General features: G+C 33.3%; 2 protein-coding genes across 2 annotated transcripts in view; one reads left to right on the top strand and one right to left on the bottom strand.

The window, feature by feature from the left end:
- LOC127700069 (adenosine deaminase AGSA-like) overlaps positions 1-3,017 on the bottom strand; it is a 29,325-nt gene extending 26,308 nt beyond the window's left edge. Inside the window, exon 1 of the mRNA XM_052203535.1 lies at positions 2,668-3,017. Within this exon, the coding sequence (XP_052059495.1) occupies positions 2,668-2,992 (325 nt within the window). The 5' untranslated portion in view covers positions 2,993-3,017. The remainder of the gene's footprint in view (positions 1-2,667) is intronic.
- A 4,312-nt stretch (positions 3,018-7,329) lies between these two features.
- Positions 7,330-18,458, top strand: LOC127700081 (uncharacterized). The gene is made up of 3 exons (XM_052203550.1): positions 7,330-7,664; positions 11,659-11,788; positions 16,265-18,458. Exons 1-3 carry the CDS (start codon positions 7,623-7,625, stop codon positions 16,456-16,458), a joined length of 366 nt encoding a protein of 121 aa, XP_052059510.1. The 5' UTR covers positions 7,330-7,622; the 3' UTR covers positions 16,459-18,458.
- Positions 18,459-19,742: the final 1,284 nt, after the last annotated feature.

Raw genomic sequence — 19,742 nt, 5'->3', positions numbered from 1 at the left:
GGTAAATTAATGGATTCATGCATCTTCATGTAGTTATTCTGAATACCTGTATAAATTATTCTTGTTTAATAAAACATTTCTTTGCTTTATGCATTTTCCATTTTTCCAAGAAAGGACGAGGAGAAGTTTGAATCTATTATTTTTTTCTCTATAGGCTATTTATTGCTAGAAATGCACATACCAATCCAATTTATGATATTTGTGAAATCAAAGCTTGTGCTACTGTATGCATAAGTCTGTCTGTTTATCATTTACTAAGAACCAACTCAAGCTTCTGTCTTCTCTGTCCAATTTCAATAAACAGGTATATACAGTTAGAGATCTTGATGTGTAAACATCATTTAAGAAGAACTTTTAGTTATTTGAGTATTCCCTAAATTTTGTCCTTTTACGCATTTTTTAAGCTTGTTATTATTACACAACATTGATCTATCCACAGATATATTTTGTTGCATCTATATTAGCTTTTCTGTTAAATCAAAATATTCATATGTGTCTGATTTTCTGAATCATATAATTTCCCAAAGTTTGCTATTAGCCTATATCATGTATATGTAGCCTGATCACACCTTGTGGAAGTTAACTCCTCCAAAATATTGTTTTATGATGTAAATGAAAGTGTATTGAACAAAACATCAATATACAGTAAACTCAGTCTGGTTATAACTGTTCTCCTTTTTTTTAGATGTGTCAAATGCTGTGACTTCCTACAAGTGAGCAAAGTGAGCAGTCTAAATTTAATCCCATTGCAGCAACTTGACAACTTCAGATCACAAAAATGAATGCAAGTATTTTTTTTATATCCTATTGATGCAATATTTTAGTGTTTGGCATTTCTTCATTTTGCTTTCACAATTTTTTTTTGGAGGGGGATAATTTTTTAAATTTATTTTGGTGGGGGTGGGGTTATACCTTATACTCCTACCTTTGCACTTTTCAATTATCATGATTATCTATTCCAGGGTTTATAGAGAAGATCCTGACTTAGATGGACATTCAAGCCAAAATACAATATAAATTGACAGTGATTAAAATTAAAGATTTTGAATGTAATAGGGCACATCATTCTGTAAAAATTTGAAGGCATAATCTTCCACAAAGCCATGACTGAAATATTATCTAGTTGAAGACAGTAGACTTAAAAAACTGGTTTTCTTGAAGCCATTACTTTTGATGCAGTTTAACGCATGTGAAAGCAGTCTAAAAAGGAAAAAAATGAGGCCATGATGGCCATTCTCGTGAAATAAAAAAATAATTCTTATCACATTAAATCAACCCTGATTTGGGTATTATACCTATGTGACCTATGAATGGAGATAATACCCAGTTATTAGGAAATTTTCTAGCTGTTCAATGGTTTACTAAGGATAGGAGTGGAGGGCAGTTGCGTACAGCTTAAGTTTTATCTATACGTATTTAAGTTCCAGTCAGGGGACAGACAGTTCTAGTTTAATTCTATACCTATTAAAATCTCTAATTTTCATTAGGTTTTATATATGTATATAAGAAATGGGCTAAAATATCTGCCATTTTCAGAATATTCTTCTGTCACATAAACATGATAAACATGATAAAGTGGATAAGAATTTCTATGTACTGGTCGTGACCATGATGACATTTGTACTTGTACTAATTGTACTACATGTATTAGGAACATCGTAGTGGACTAGGTTATCAGTAATATCCTATATACACTGGAGATAAGACTGTTCAAAGTTCGAAATTACTTCAAAAATTCATATTTTTATATACATTTGTATATTTATTTAATTTGCTTAAAGATATTCTACTTTAACATGTTTAATGTTAAGAGTTTGGTTATTTTTGTGTTTGTTGTTTGACAACATTATAAATTTTTAACTTTTTTTCACATGCAGAAAAACATACTGTAATTACACTGAAACCAGCATCAATATACATGTAACTACAACATGTACAATAGACAATGATCCACTCTTGGTAAATGGTAAGTCCCTAAAGCTCCTGTATGCCCAGAGCTAGAGATCTGGTCATTTTGATAATTTTCATTGTATATTTTTCATCTATGAATTATGTAATTGTACTTATGTTTACACTCAATCAAGCAAAGTATTTAAAGATGGTTTGACTGTTCTCTAAATAAGACATTTTGGTTCTGGTGGTCCTAACCTAGTGTTTTGATGAGCATCGCCATGTCTATAAATGATTATTATGTTTAACAAAAAAATAAAGTTATCTTTACATCATTATAATGTGTTCCTATACACCAAGAAATGTGTTCTACTAAATAAAAAAAGTACAGTCTATCAGAAAAAATAAAATCTTTGACGAATAATTAACACTGGGAGATTTGTGGTGGACATTAATGAGACAGTATAACTCATGAAAATTGGGTATATTGTACCTTTTTCCTCCAATAAAAATGAAATTAGAACTTTTACTTATTAACCAAATCTAAGTTAATATTTGTTTTCTTCAATTCTGAAAAGAAATGGATGTGCAACCACAACAGGGGAGGTAATTCAAACAATTACTTTATATTTTGAAATAAAAATAATCTTAATCTTTCTGTTTACATATACATGTTAATCTTATACTGTAAATATGCTGGTAGGAAATTATCTTTGTAAAAATAATACACAACAAGGACACATTTATAGTACATGTGATAAACCAATATGAACTAACCTTTTGGCATTTTTTGTAAAATTTTGAATACACTGCTTTTCTCTATAATTGACTTTCCCTTGAAGAAATGCATACTTGGAGGAAAAGGAGCGCCATTCCTAGACGCATTTATTTCCGCATATTTCATACGCATTAGAGCTGCATTAGCTTTTTCTTCCTTCACAGTCAATGTTAAATTTTCTCCAATTTTCAATTTCTCCTCAGCATCAAGAAAAGATTGTCTCGTCTTAAGATATGTTTCTTTTGAAAACTGAAGAGGTGAGGATTTTATGCATGTTAAAAAGAAATAAAATGCAAAAATACAAACTAATGCTTTCGTTTCCATTTTGTTATTGTCTATGAACCCAACAGGTGCGATGATATTTATAAATGAATCTATAGTCTGTTTCGATGTGAAAATGAAAGTTGGTTATTGACCGACATCGATTTAAATTGTTTCCAGCTCTCTATCAGTGAAAGATCTTCACTAAGTAGCATGACAAACTATAGATAATTACTGTACAATCTATTGTTACGTGTTTTCTTGTACATAAACAATGATCAAGAGACTGATAAATTAAGAACTGAGATCACTAGACGTATAACACTGTATTTTTATCTGAGACTACAAAAACTTACAAATTTATAAACCATGTAAACCTTATGTAGAGTCGACAAAGGACATATACCATATGCTCTATTGAGCTTTTAACAAACATGCAGTTAGTCTCAGCATAGCTGTATAAATCCATATATGGTCTGAGATAATATATATAGTAGGACAAGATGTTCAATCAGGACTCTGACATATAGATATACTGTTCCCAGGTTCAATCAATGATCGAATTCATAAATGATCCCCATAGACATATAATAATATAATACATTGTGTCACTGCGACCATAAATCTGTCAATTGGCTCCTTAATTGTTGCATGTTATAAAATTTTACTGAGAGATATGTATAAATAATTCAACCCTTCGTGGGGTCGCCGCAAGAAAGCAACAGTTACTTCAAGTCTTGCCAAATTGAATTTTTCAGATGTTTAGGAAAATCAGGAGACTTTTTTAAAAAGTTTTAAAGGCGTTTCAATTTTACACAATTCATAATAAATATTTTCTTCTCTTTTTTTTTTCTTGCGGCCTAAAAGTGCACAGTTCTTAAATTGCAGTGGCGGACCCAGGGGGGGGGAGGTCCCTTCTTGACGATCAATGCATTTGAATGGGGATACATCGTTGGACCCCCCCTCTTTATCCTGAGTTGGGACCCCCCTTTTAAAAATGGCTGGATTTTAAAAATGGCTGGATCCGCCCCTGAATTGTGAAGCTACCATTACAAATAATATCTGGATATCTGGGAACAATAAACTGTTATATTATGTCCCAGATAATATCATAGACACTATTTTTATTCTCATTAATCATGATCCATATAAATTTATTTTCAGAACTTAGTATGTTAAAATTATCATAGCTCTTACTAAACGAATTTATATATGACCCATATACATATATGTTTTCAATTTAGACTTGTTTATATATGTTGGACTCGGACCCGCGATGGTACTCCGAACCGCGATGGTCACGCTGAAGTGCGATGGTGACATTGTGACGTTAATGGTCCGTGTAACACTTATCAATTCAAAATTTCAAAAAGTTTTCAAATTCTAGTTTTTTGGATTTTTGATCAAAGTTTTAAAATATCAAAATTCCAAATTCTTTATTTTTTTTCAATTAAGAAAATTTCACCAAATAATTAAAATTTCAAAATTATAAACTTCGTTTTAAAATTTAATTGTTTAGATATTTAAGCAAACTTTAAAAATACTAAACTGAGCGTAAAGTTTTGATCATTTCGCTTTTTAAAAGTTTTATTTTTTTTATTTTTGATTAAATAATAGTAAAGGGGGAAAGGACGACTTAAAAGTGGATACCTGTTACAAGTGCGAAACGGAATAAGAATGGAAGGAAACGAAATGAAATTTACCAAAACAAATCAAAACGAAAACAATATTTTCTGAAAAACTAAATTTAATAAAAACCATAAAACAAGAGGCTAACTTGTGACCTACCGAATTACTTATTACCGGGTTTGTAATAACATGAGCCGGCAACACGACGGGTGCCACATGTGGAGCAGGATCTGCTTACCCTTCCGGAGCATCTGAGATCACCCCAAGTTTTTGGTGGGGTTCTTTGTGCTCAGTCTTTAGTTTTCTATGTTTTGTTTTTGTGTACTATTGTTTGTCTATTGGCCTTTTTCTTTTTTAGCCATGGCGTTGTCTGTTTATTTTCGACATATGAGTTTGAATGTCCCGGGGCCTCTGTTATCGTTCGCCTCTATTTTGTTTTATATACAGGGTGAACAAGAGAAATATGTTTCTTTAAGTCTAAAAAAATAATTAGTAAGACCTGATTTTGGCACACTTTGATTCTCTAACTAAACGAACAATATGCAGAAATTGTGCAAAAAGTTTGCAGCATACCTGCAAACACTGGTTAGCACATTTGCTGACCAAGTTCATCTTTCAGCTGCTTTGCTCCCCATGATTTGCTGCCTGAAATGGTTTAACATTTTTTTGTAACCTCCACCTGTACTGCTCAAAACTGTTCGGGACTTAAATCGTTCGTTACAATTTATTTTTTCATTCCTTTCTTTCCTTGCCTTTGAATCCATGTTGTATTTTTCAAAGTAACATTGTATTTGAAAACGTCACAATATTCAAGCGGCATGCCAGACCATCGCACTTCAGCGAAAGGATCATCGCACTTCGGCGTGGACCATCGCACTTCAGCGTGACCATCGCATTTCAGCGTCCCCATCGCACCTCCGAGTCCTACATGTATATATATTATGAATGTTTCTCTTTACTGTTGAAGACCGGTGCAGTCCATAAGGAAATTTATGTACCTCATCTTCCATTGCCTGATCACTGACGGTGACAAAAATTACCATGATTTCATGATCTATCTCAGGCCAACATCTAAATTAACGAATCTATCTTTTTGAATGTTGCGACGGTCATATAACCCGATATAAACACAAATATAGATATAAATAGATGTGGCAGGACACGTGAAATTGGAATTTTCTAGGTCTGTTTGATTTCATATTATAGGTTAAAAAATATGTTGATCATCGTTTTTACCTGTATAAGAATGATTTTTTTGTGGATCGAATTGGTCTAAAGTGTTACCAATTCAACACTGTAATTAGATCTTTGAATATTGTTTTATTGGTATTAATATTGATTTTGTTATCAGTGAATTAAAATCAAACTAAATATTATTTTTATATACATATGCACATTCATGGCTCTACAATCTGTCGATACCTGTATCTTGGCATTGCACAAGGTCATGTTTTTCTCTGACTGCGGTTAATGACGTCTTTACACTAAATGTTGGATGTGAACTGATTGATATTTCAGTCTTAGATGCACGATTTTTTTTATTAGTTGTTATTGGCTCTAAACTATATGTGCCTGTCCCAAGTCAGGAGCCTGTATTTGAATGGTTGTCATTTTTTGCTGTTTCTCATATTTGTTTTTCGTTTATTGTTTGCATAGTTTGTTCTTATGTTGTGTCATTACACCACTGTCCCAGGTTAGGGGGGAGGGTTTGGCGCCAACACACTAGTTTAACCCCCCCCCCCCCCCACATTCTGTATATGCCTGTCCTAAGTCAGTAGCCTGTAGTTCAGTGGTTGTCGTTTGTTGCTGTTTATCATATTTGTTTTTCGTTCACCATTTCGTACATGAATTAGGCCGTTTTAGTTTTCTCGTTTGAATTGTTTTACATTTTTCATTTCGGGGCCTTTTATAGCTGACTATGCGGTATTGTTTTTGCTCATTGTTGAAGGCTGAACGGTGACCTATAGTTGATAATTTCTGTGTCATTTGGTTTCTTGTGGAGAGCAGGGGCGGATCCAGGGGGGGTCCGGGGGTTGGAACCCCCCTTTTTTGACGATCAATGCATTTGAATGGGGACATGTAGTTGGAACCCCCCTTTTATAAATGGCTGGATCCGCCCCTGGAGAGTTGTCTTATTGGCAATCATACCACATTTTCTTATTTTTATACCCTTGTATCACTTTCAATGTTGACATTCTTTCCCCTTGAGTTAGCTGAACACACCTAGATATGCGCAACACATCTTTAGCTAAGGGAAATTGAAGTTAATGCACATGAATATGGATTCAATGAGGTCGAATTATTCACTTGCAAGTTAATAATTCATCGGCGATGCTTCTTAGCTTATTTTGACAAAATTAAACCAAACTGGCTGCTAAAATCGAATTATTATTTAACTTTTTCTCTTTCATTAATGATTGAACAAACAAAAATCCTATATCTCGCAGGTCGTAGCTAATGCCTCTTTAAAGATTTCTATCCTGGAGTCTTGTCCAATATTTAATGATCTGGGAATAGCATACAAAATATTATATAACTAATAGTAGAATGACAAAACGTATAACTGTATTGATTTATAGGGAAAAGATCAATGAATAATGAATCAGCATCAGCTGCTATCACATGACATAAAATTAACAAATGACAGTATTTATAACTTTACTGGAATACACTATATATTATGCTATTTTTAGATTGAAAGCTAATGTTACAATATTGTTGATTGGTGAATATTTTGGAAGATACCTTTGGATTGACAAATCCCAACAACTGTTCCAGACACACAACTTCACAAAAAACGCAAACTGTCAACAACCTCAACGTGGCAGAGACGTTTCGAAAAATTTGAACATTCACGTCAATTTTTTTAATGACTGACGTAATCTAAAATGTGAACGTGCTGACAGATTACATTTATAGTACAGAAAGTGATTTATAGTGCGTGCACATTTATGCTAATTGATTTATCAACTTTTTTGCAGTTCACTGAAATTTCATAGAAAGTAAAAAGAAAGTGAATTATCGAAGAAAAAGTTAATTTTTTTCTTTGTAAGATTTTTGCACAATGTCGTATTTATACCAGAGTGTTAAAGGATACATATTCAAGGTAAAAATCAGCTTATATTATTTATCAAAAGCATGACAATGCATGAGTTGCATCTCTTAATACCTCCTTAGTGTATTTTAAAGATCAGTCTGTACCAATAATTTCATATACCTATACCAAACCAATTGCAACTAAAATTTTCAATTACAAACAGGTTTTGCAAGATCTCAACATTGACAACTTCAAGTCCTGATTGCACCTGTGCTAGTTCCCAATTCACATATAATCCGGCTGGCCACGTTATTACCGGAGACCTCAACATTGTCAATAACACTTCCCTGCGAAATTTGTTATCCAAAGGTCCGAAATATCGTGAGCCTAAATCCATCAATTGGAAATACAACTTCCAAATACTGATGGATTCAATCGAGGATTATGCAAGGCAATGGGCTAAAAGCGAGAAAGAAGACGTAGATACTCTTTCCGATTGGATTAAGGCTGTGAGGTCGTTGATACAAATTCCGAATTAAGAAACTAAATGGGCCTATCAATACCCAAGCTACGTCAATTTTTAAAGACCTAAATGTTGCAAAACACTTGTCCTACCTCCATGACAAATATGTTGTTGTCCCCGCAGATAAAGCCCCAAACAACATCGTTTTTGTGTGTAAATATCATTACATAAACTTCTTGATAAATGAATTAGGTATTGACAATTCACTTGGAAACTCAACATATATCCTCACGACACTTACCAAAGAGGAAATCCTGGATAATCAGAGGTCTGTTCTATGTTCCTTTGGAATTTCAACCAAAGATGAAGAACTGGATCTTCCATCACTGTATTGGATACCTAAACTACATAAATGTCCTTACAAACAACGGTATATTGCTGGGTCTTCCAAGTGCTCCACGAAACCTCTTTCTAAATTATTAACATCTATTTTATCAGCAATCAAAGCCGGGCTCCAAAGTTATTGTGAAACTGCCTATTCTAGAGGTGGTGTGAATCAGATGTGGATACTAAAAAATTCCAAAGATCTTTTAGAGTACATACAGTCTAAGACTCTCTTATCTTGCAATAGTATTAAAACATTTGACTTTTCTACACTTTACACAAGTATTCTCCATTCCAAACTAAAAGACAAATTGAATGAGTTGGTATTACTTTGTTTCAATAAAAACAATGGAGAACGTAGATACAAGTATCTTGTCCTGGGGAGGGATAAATCCTACTTTGTAAAGAATCACTCTGATTCAAACAAAAAATTATCTGAAACTGGCATTATCAAGATGCTTGATTTCTTGATTGACAACATATTTGTTAGGTTAAGAGGACATGTTTTTCAACAGACTGTCGGAATTCCAATGGGAACCAATTGTGCCCCTCTTCTTGCTGACTTGTTTCTTTATTATTATGAGGCTGACTTCATACAGGAACTTCTTAGGAAGAAAGATAAGAAGTTAGCAATATCCTTTCACAATGTTTAATTTTACCTTCCGCTATACTGTAAATTCAAAAATTATTGCGTGCATTTATTATTGCAATTTTGTCATTTTAGACTTAAATGCGATTTTAATTTTTACGATTTCGAGAAAAATTCCTGTTTCGTCCATATAAAATATTTCAAAATGCGAGTTTAAATTATTGCGTTTACAACTCTGTCGCAATAATAAAAACCTCTCAATAATTTCTGAATTTACAGTACAGATGATGTTCTCTCACTAAATAATACAAAATTTGGTGACTATGATGAACGAATCTATCCTATCGAACTAGAGATAAAGGATACTATAGATACAGTTAAGTCTGCCTTATATCTTGACTTACATCTAGAAATTGACAATGAGGGTCGGTTGAAAACAAAACTTTACGACAAAAGAGATGATTTCAGCTTCCCAATTGTGAACTTGCCGTTTCTATGTAGCAACATTCCAGCAGCGCCTGCATACGGAGTATATACATGATATATCTCCCAATTGATACGATATTTCCGGGCTTGTATTTCCTATCATGATTTCCTTGAAAGAGGATTGCTGCTCACAAGGAAGCTATTAAACCAAGTGTTCCAAATGGTGAAGTTGAAATCATCCCTTAGTAAATTTTACGGACGCCATCACGAGTTGGTTGACCGTTATAGAATAACCGTTTCACAGATGATATCGGATATGTTCCTTATGTCGTAACTACAATACCCTTCCCTTTTCACGAATGTGACCTACCGAATTAGACTGTTTACCCGATTTGTAATAACATAAGCAACACGACGGGTGCCACATGTGGAGCAGGATCTGCTTACCCTTCATGAGCACCTAAGATCACCCCCAGTTTTTGGTGGGGTTCGTGTTGCTTAGTCATGTTAGTTTTTAGTTTTCTATGTTGTGTCATCTGTACTATTATTTGTCTGTTTGTCTTTTTATTTTTGGCCATGGTGTTGTCAGTTTGTTTTCGATCGATGAGTTTGACTGTCCCTCTGGTATCTTTCGTCCCTCTTTTAAATTTACCGTTTGCTTTGTTGTGAAAATCCATGGATGGTATACACCAATCTCTGGATCTAAAGGCAGCGCTCTAACCAATTGAGCCAAAGAAGATCTTCTCTAACTCAACCAGTTAGACTCTCTTTATATCTCCAGGTCTACAACACTCTTCCCCTTTTCTTTTTTCGGGGTGTGTACCATCCATCCTAGCAGCTCACAGGTCCATTACTGTACATCCCTGAGTCTTTCACCCGGACACCTCTGGCTAGTTCCCTGCATGTCACCCAGACATGTAACGGTCTTCCAATGACCTGGTCAAACCTTATGACCAAATCAAACTGCCAGGCACTTTCATACACTCATGTGTACCAGTAGTAGATGCTTGCAGCGCCAATGGCAATGTTGTGAAAATCCATGGATGGTACCAGCAGGATTCAAACACTCGATCTCGGGATCTAAAAGCAGTGCTCTAAAAGAAGATCTTCCCTAGCCCAACCAGTTAGACTACAGTGTACCTTTATATTTCCAGGTCTACAACACCTCTTTGGGATTCTGAGTCAGTAGCGATTTTCTGATTAGGCTGCCTCAGATATTATCCTTGAACATTTTTTTAGGCGACATGTATACATAAAATTATATTTTTCTAATGTCATGTGTCATTTTCATGGCCTTCTTTTGATTTAGGTATCACTTCAAATGTTCTCCATGATGAGGGTTATGTTCCTGATGTTTAGCATGTTTAGAGTGAGTCTAAAAAGGGTCTTAGTGTGATTCGGGATTGGCTGATTTTTTTGTAAGCGTGACACGTGAAAGTCAAATTATTTTGTGTGAAAACGGAAAACAAAGTTGGCCGGGACACTTTAAACTACAAACATTATTATTCCAATGATAAGCTGGATACGCGAATCTGACAAAACAATAAGTGGGATCTGGGATCAGTCTCCCCCTGCCCAATGACACCCCCTGTAGATTTAGTCGAGGAGGATATATATATATATATCTCCTTTATCGTAAAGTGCTAAATGCCCCCTTTTAACAACTGGTAGCATCAAATGAGACTAAGACTCCACAAATACATTACAGTAATTAAATAATTAGACATGCAAAGAAATGATTACAGTTAATTTTCTATTGGTACTTATTGTGTTTGCTTTTGACATGTTTGAGAGAAAGTACATGTTTATAGTCAAATGACTGGTAGTCCAATGGGGACTAACTATTTCAACCTTTTCTCAGATATATCATGATTCTTAAAACCACATTTTTGAGTTACTGTTTAGTGTTAGTGTCAAAAGGAGTAAAATATTTATTGTTGATGTAAATATTTTTAAACAGAAATTACTTTTCATTTGTCCTGTTTGGAACCCCAGTTCTTCAGAGATCTGTATGGGATAGTAGGGGCAGATCTAGGATACTTGAAAGTGGGTTATAATTCTAAAAAAATTATAATTATTTTTCGACGATTTTATTCTAAAAATTATATTTTTTCCAATTAAAGGGGGGACGCCCTCTACGCTCCCCGAATCCACTACTAGTTGGGACTCCTAAAGTAAAAGAAATATCTTCTCTAATTCAGACACCTCCTCCAGAACCAGACAAAGAAGAAGAGAAAAAAGAAAAGGATGAGAATGAGACAGATGAAGATCTAGAAGTAACAGAAGAAAACACATTAGGCCAGTCCGACAAGAAAACAGACGAGGTTAAAGGTAAATATCTTCAGAATTTATGTCATTTTAATTTATAGTTTCAAATTGAAAAAAAAAAATCAATTGCATATGCACATGATGAAGATATTCTTCAATAAATTTATTTACTCACTTGTACATAGCCTTGCTACACCATATGGGTTTGCTCATTGTTGAAGGAAGTATGGTGACATAATTGCTAACTTCTACTTCGTTTTGTCTCTGGTGGAGAGGTGTCTCATTGGCAATCATACTACATCTTCTTGTTTTTATAATGGCTGGGATGTATTTCATGATAACAGTTGTCCTTTTAAACTTGTCACTAAAATCCCTCATGATAATCTGATAATCTTGTATGAATTTTAAAACATGGTAAAAGAATTTTGGAATTAGCATAAATGAATCACTGACAGTCATGACAGTAACTTTAATGAATGAAATATGCATTGAGTTGTGAGTTGATATTACTTGCTTCATCTGTAAATGTTGTAGAGTTCTTCATTGTCCTATTTGTAGAAAACAAAATGCAACTTAAAAAAATGCACTCAAAACTGCTCATTGCTTGTTCATGTTGTTTGTCCTGGATATATTTGAATCAAAAGTTACTTTTCTAAAATGGAAAAAATAAGAGTGAATTTTAATTCTAATGCAATTATTTTGTATCCATGGTTCTGATTGGATGATAATAAGCGTAACATTCTCTATCTCCCGACATGTTGAATATCGGAATGTATTGACCTGTAATTTCTCCAATAATAAGCAAAAAAACTCACATTTTGCACGTAGAAATCATCTTCTTATCAAATTTTATTACATTCTGAAGCGGACAAGAAGCCAGAAAACGCCAGGTGTTTACATTTGATGCCGGAAGCATACCTATGACGTCACCTAGTTTAGGCGCCAAAGAATATAACATCATTTCGCGGAATTTTCATTAAATGAAACTTTATCACTGAAATAATGACTAAAATTGAATGATTTGTTAATTTTGCATTAGAATAGACATGATAGAGATAACTGTATTGTATTTGAAGCTTTGCTACTCGTCGTCAGGTAGACAAAATTTGCGACAGTAAAACCACCGATGGACGTCCGCAAAGCTTCAAATACAATACAGTTATCTCTAAATTAAACTGAAAATAATTTACAAAATTAGAAAATAAGGGAATGTGGTATGATTGCAAATGAGACAACTATCCACCAAAGTTCAAATGAAGTGGATGTAAGCAATACTGTATAATGGCAAACGTACGGCATTCAAGAATGAGAAAAACCAATACTGTATAGTCGGAGAATGAAAGGCCCTGACAAGAAAAATATGAAACAATTCAATTGACAAAACTAAAGTTGATTATTGATAAATATAAAAATAAGAAGATGTGGTATAATTGCTAATGAGACAACTCTCCAACAGAGACCAAATGACATAGAAGTTAACAGCTATAGGTCACCATATGGCCTTCAACAATGAGCAAACCCACACTGCATAGTCAGCTATAAAAGGCCCTGAAATGACAGATGTAAAACAATTCAAATGAGAAAACTAATGGCCTGATTTATCATGTTTATGTTAAAACAATGAACGAAATACAAATATGATATACAGCAACAAACGACAACCGCTGAATTACAGGCTCTTGACTTGGGACAGGCAAATACAGAATGTGGCGAAGTTAAACATGTTAGAAGGCGCCCAACCCTCCCCTAACCTGGGACAGTGGTGTAACAGTACAACAAACTATAAAAATCAGTTGATAAGTCTAACACATATGGTTTGGAAGGGCCCAACTGGTCTTTTGACAACCGATATACTCTTCATGTATACATGACATTAAAGAGTTTGGAAGGGCCCAACTGGTCTTTTGACAACTGATATACTCTTCATGTATACATGACATTAAAGAATAGAGAATATTACAATTGAGATGCATAAATATAAAGAATAGATAGTAATATTAATTGGTTAAAAAATGAAGAAAACAAAATTTGGCCTAAAAAATTAAAAATATGTACAGTAAAGAAAACCACCATCCAGACCCTTATATATATGTATATGTATGGTAACTAGCATCTAACATTGGTATTAAACAATTTATCTAACAATTGCAATCTATATGATCTTTAAAATTCTAAGTGGTCTCCAAATAACATTGATTGTGAATACATGTATACAATTGACAGTACCAATTTTACTGCACCAGATGCACATTTTGACAATAAATGTCTCGTTAGTGATGCTTGAGGCCAAAATATTTGAAAGCCAAAAACATTAAAGTGCTGATAAAACCAAAAAAGGACCAAACCCGTACAAACAAGGAATTATTTGAATCTGGAATAATTTTGAATTCTGGAAAATTGATTAGAAATCAGAGCTCCAGATAAGAATTCAAAAATTGGGGTTTTACCCACCATTTTTTTTGGTAATTGGGTGATAAAGTTTTTTAATTGCATTATCAATTCCTATTCACCCCTCAAGCAAATATCAAATTGGGTTTTTCACCACCAAGCTCCTTAATGTATTGGGTTTTTTCATCAACACAATATTGAATATTTAGGCATGTTATAATCACATTATATCAACCCCAGATGTGTTTCCATCCTAAATGTGTTTCTTTCTTTGTATATGTGCTTAGCTGTTTTATTTGGTTTATTCACTGACGAGCAATTGTACGTTTAATTTGTGTCCCGTTTTAAACGTTCTGTCAGTTTTGTATTTTCTCAAAACTTATGTAAACTGCAGCTGGTGTCACTAGTTGGACAGTAACTAATTGCCTTTCTAGATCCCATATGATCACCCTACAGTTTATAGTTGGGGTAGGTGTTGCTAAGTGTTTAGATTTTTATGTAATATATGTGAAATTTAGGTGCTGTAAGAAAGTTTTGCCAGTCCTTTCACCTATTTGCCAGATCTACTTTTTAATAAAAATAAAAAGTAGTTCCCAGATTTAAGATATACCCCAAAACCTTGAGATTTATAGGGTGGTTTAATGAGGGAGACCACATTCAACTTAAATTTACAAATAATTCTGCAACATCAAGTAAATAAATGACAATGTTATACTGCACTTGCCAATAAGACAACTATCTTAAGCATCCAGAACAATTAAACCAAAACAAAGAAAGTGTCAAGCTGCATAATTTGACGTAAAAAACGGATATGTGTATTCATTCATCAACTAAAATGAAAAAAATAATATATAAACTGTTTTTGTTTAATTCAATTTACATAAATCTGGGTTAAGTTGTCCCTTATCAGAACTTTTGGTTTCCGATGCTTTCCAACTACATATCATCAAGGAATTCCTTGATATCATGTCATAATTGATTTGGCCTGTCACTTTTTCCAACTGATTTCGTTTTTGACGAAACCCCGTGTTTATCGTTCTATAGCAATGTTCTCGTTAAGGTACGCAAACACGCCCGTGCGTTCAATGGACGCTTCCTAAAATCACTAGCTGAGTCTTGTTATCATCATAATTTTCCCTCAGCTATCAAAAAGAAGCCGAAAACATGCTTCTATTCAATATTTTTATCGGACATTTACTTTCGTTTTAATTCATTGTATGTTATGATAAATCCCGAGCAATTCGAAAAAAATATGATAGCATGTCACACGCTAATTTGATAAACGCCGAGAAGATCGAAATGTTTTCATAAACACGTGTACCTTTTGAGCAATGGAAAATTCCAACAGGGACCCATTACAGCTACTTGATGCAGGGCTCTATTTTAAGAACGAAAGGACATTTCCAATTAACAATATTATAAAAATAGATTTACGCGACGACTGTATTCAGATAAGGGTAAATAACGCAAACGATAGCGAATAAAAGCGTTAAGAACTCATGGTTTTGGCATATAATTGGGTTTTCCTTTGAATTAATTGGGTTATTGAACCCTGCAATGGGCAATTGCATTGGGTTTTTAATTATTTGTATTGCGTGATCACGCAAATACGCAGCTTATCTGGAGCTCTGTAGAAATGTATGATGAAAACTAACCCAACTAAATAGGGTTAGCCATGCGTGCATGGCTAAGGTTAATTTTACTTTCACTATCATTTCAGTATGAACTAACTAACCCACCTTAGCCATGCGCGCATTGCTAACCCTATTTAGTTGGGTTAGTTTTCATCATATATTTCTCATCAATTTTCCAGAATTCAAAATTATTCCAGATTCAAATAATTCCTTGTTTACAACGAATCAGAGCTATTATCATATGCATGGGGGAAATACATTCCTGAATTCAAAATGATTTCAAAATAATATACATTGTAACTATGAAAATGTTTTAAGATAGTTTACCATGAAATTGTTATCACACATTTCACATGAAGCTTAGTACATATTTTAAAATTTAGTCTATTACCATGTGATTATCATGATTATCATGATCATGATGATTATGTTTAGTCCATTATCATGTGACTATCATGATTATGATATGAAATTTTTGAAATATATGCCAATTTTCATTAAATTTGATGTTTTATAGAAGAAATCCCACAGGCAAACATTGTATGGAGAATGTCATCGGGAGTTTACAATACAGCTACTGGTGCGGTGGGAATGGGTGTAGGTGGAGTCAAGTGGGTAGCTGGTAAAAGTTATGACGTTGGATCTACAGTTGTTAGCAATGTTAAAGTACCAAAATTATCAAGTTTCAGAAGAAAAGACAAAAAAGAATAGAATTGGTTATTTAATAGTTTTATATATACACTATTTTCCTGCCATATTTACAATCAGTATTATAATTATCAATGAGGTGTAATATCATTAGAAAAAGCAATGCAATTTTTGTTATTAAGTAGTGTTCTTGCCATAACTTTATTTTTATTCAGTATTTTAATTGTTTTGAAATCCATTTTGAAAGAAAGTAAAGTGTCCTCAAATTATGACTTCTCAGATATATTTTACGTATGCAAGTCCAAGGTCCAATACCTTTTAATTTATTTTTATAAAGCTTTAAGGAATTTTCATTGGTAAACTTAAAGTCTGAAAGACCTTTTTAATAATTTAAGTAAAATAATACATGTTTTGTTCGATTTACATGTGTATTATTTGTAATTGATTCTATGCTGTGACTCATATTATGGATTTTTTTCATTTCCATATGTCAACATTGGGAGTGGGCATAGAATGAGAAAAGTCTCTAGATGGTCCCCAATCGTCACTCTTCCCCCTTGTGGAGTAGACGTACCATTTTTGTTTCTTAAGTCATTAAAATTGAACATACAATACCTTTTTAAAAATGAGTAAAGCATTTGTATTTCAATTCAATGCAAAATTTGAGGTTCATTTTGAGTACCTATTGATTGTGAGTAGGTGGAAATGTAAAAATCCTCATGATCTGAAGCATAGAACATCTGCCACTCATCATCAATTACAAATAATACACACATAAATCTAACAAAAAGTGTATGAGGGTCTAGATGGGGTTTACAGAATAGAGAATAATTGGTCCAAAAAAATAGAGAAAATTGGCCAAAGAATATAGAATAGAGAACAGTAAGGTGCTAAAATATAAAGAATAGAGAATAATGGGCTCGAATGAATAAAGAATATAGAAAAATAGCCTAAAAAATTTATAATATACAGATATGAGGACCCCTTGTGTATGTTGTCATTAGAAACTGAGCTGAATGAGTTACATCTTCCCTTATAATCCATACATTTGTTTATCACTTGATCTAATCTCATTTTACACACACCTGGCCTTTCTCAAAGATGCTGTACCAAGTACTTTTACTCTTTTACATAACTAAAAAGTATCATCTGCATTGCTGAATTTTTTATGTAATTAAGGTATTCATAAAAAGTGTAGGAATAAAAACTTGTCTAAAAGTGTGAAATAAAAAGGAATTGGTAAAGAATTTTTAGTGGAGGTCTGTTTAAATTAAATTACTTTACTCTACCCCTTCCCCTGAAAAATAGAACAAATGAATAACGACTGTCATATTGCTGCCTTGTTAAAAACTTTTTAAAAAATAGGTGTTTGGGATAGACCTGTTTTACCATCTTGTCCAAATGTCTCACTTGTGGTATGATAAGTCATTCATGGTTCCTTACATTTCAAACTCTTCAAGACAATACAAAAATTACAATGCATACAGTACACAGACTTTCGAATGTTGTAATATAGTAACAAAAAGTTATATGAATCTAGAAAATACTTGTAATTTGTTAGCATGTAAATTCAACATTATTGTTTATGGTCAATATTTACATATTAAACTGATGAAGTACATGTAGTAATTACAATTAATGGTGAAAAAAGTCATTCAACTTTTATTGTCAAGATCGATTGATTTATTCTGTGTTCCATGAACTCAACTTTATTAACCAAAGAAAATTTGTTTAATGGACAATAAAAGACAATCAGAGTCAAATATATGCTTTGGATTCTACAACTTTTGCTTAAAATATAAAAACTACAACAAAAAAAGAATTGATTTAAATATATTTTTAGGAAGTTAATATAATAATAAACAGTTGACATTCAACATAACGTATACCATTTTCCAGTTCAGAGAAATTGTTGGCTCACAAAACCATTCTCTTAATTTAGTATTTAAAAAACAATAAAGATTTTTAAATAACAATTTAAATCAGGTTCTTATTCATTTTCATTCAACTTGTAATACAGATCCTGTGTCTGTGCTTCCCTTACAAGGATATAACAGTACTTCTGTCTTAACACCTTTTGCAGATCTCTGAATTTGTAGTAATGATACACGACTTCAAAAATTGGAAGGTTGAAATTTCATTGGCTGATGTAAGAATTACCAGAACAAAAACATTTTGAAAAGTAAAATGAAGTGTTCTCAGATCCTGCTAAGCAAAGAATTCAGAGCTCCAGATAAGCTGCGTATTTGCATGATCACGCAATAAAAATAATTAAAAACCCAATGCAATTGCCCATTGCAGGGTTCAATAACCCAATTAATTCAAAGGAAAACCCAATTATATGCCAAAAACATGGGTTCTTAACCCCTTTTTTCGCTATCGTTTGCGTTATTTACCCTTACTTGATTACAGTCGTCGCGTAAATCTATTTTTATAATATTTATAATTGGAAATGTCCTTTCGTTCTAAAAATAGAGCCCTGCATCAAGTAGCTGTAATGGGTCCCTGTTGGAATTTTCCGTTGCTCAAAAGGTACACGTGTTTATGAAAACATTTCGATCTTCTCGGCGTTTATCCAATTAGCGTGTGACATGCTGTCATATTTTTTCGAATTGCTCGGGCATTATCATAACATACAATGAATTAAAACGAAAGTAAATGTCCGGTAAAAATATCTAATAGAAGCATGTTTTCGGCTTCTTTTTGATAGCTGAGGGAAAGTTATGATGATAACAAGACTCAGCTAGTGATTTTAGGAAGCGGCAATTGAACGCACGGGCGTGTTTGCGTACCATAACGAGAACATTGCTAGAGCGATAAACACGGGGTTCCGTCAAAAAAGAAATCAGTTGGAAAAAGTGAAAGGCCAAATCAATTATGACATGATATGTAGTTTGAAAGCATCGGAAACCACAAGTTCTGATAAGGGACAACTTAACCCAGATTTATGTAAATTGAATTAAACGAAAACAGTTTATATATTATTTTTTTCATTTTAGTTGATGAGTGAATACACATATCCGTTTTTTACGTCAATGCAGCTTGACACTTTCTTTGTTTTTGGTCTAATTGTTCTAGATGCTTAAGATAGTTGTCTTATTGGCAAGTGCAGTATAACATTGTCATTTATTTACTTGATGTTGCAGAATTATTTGTAAATTTAAGTTGAATGTGGTCTCCGTCATTATAAACCACCCTATAAACCTCAAGGTTTTGGGGGTATATCTTAAATCTGGAAACTACTTTTTATTTTTATTAAAAAGTAGATCTGGCAAATAGGTGAAAGGACTGGCAAAACTTTCTTACAGCACCTAAATTTCACATATATTACACAAAAATCTAAACAC

Source organism: Mytilus californianus, unplaced genomic scaffold, assembly GCF_021869535.1.
Source record: "Mytilus californianus isolate M0D057914Y unplaced genomic scaffold, xbMytCali1.0.p SCAF_48, whole genome shotgun sequence".
Classification (NCBI taxonomy): Eukaryota; Metazoa; Mollusca; class Bivalvia; order Mytilida; family Mytilidae; genus Mytilus; species Mytilus californianus.
This window is presented reverse-complemented; position numbering and strand designations above follow the sequence as displayed.

What these genes read in the sequence shown, in the direction of transcription:
- LOC127700081 (XM_052203550.1), top strand. Translation starts at nt 7,623, where the DNA reads ATGTCGTATTTATACCAGAGTGTTAAAGGATACATATTCAAG. An exon ending in TTAAAGGATACATATTCAAG is followed by an intron (nt 7,665 to 11,658) that starts GTAAAAATCAGC and finishes TCTCTAATTCAG; the next exon opens with ACACCTCCTCCAGAACCAGA. An exon ending in GAAAACAGACGAGGTTAAAG is followed by an intron (nt 11,789 to 16,264) that starts GTAAATATCTTC and finishes GATGTTTTATAG; the next exon opens with AAGAAATCCCACAGGCAAAC.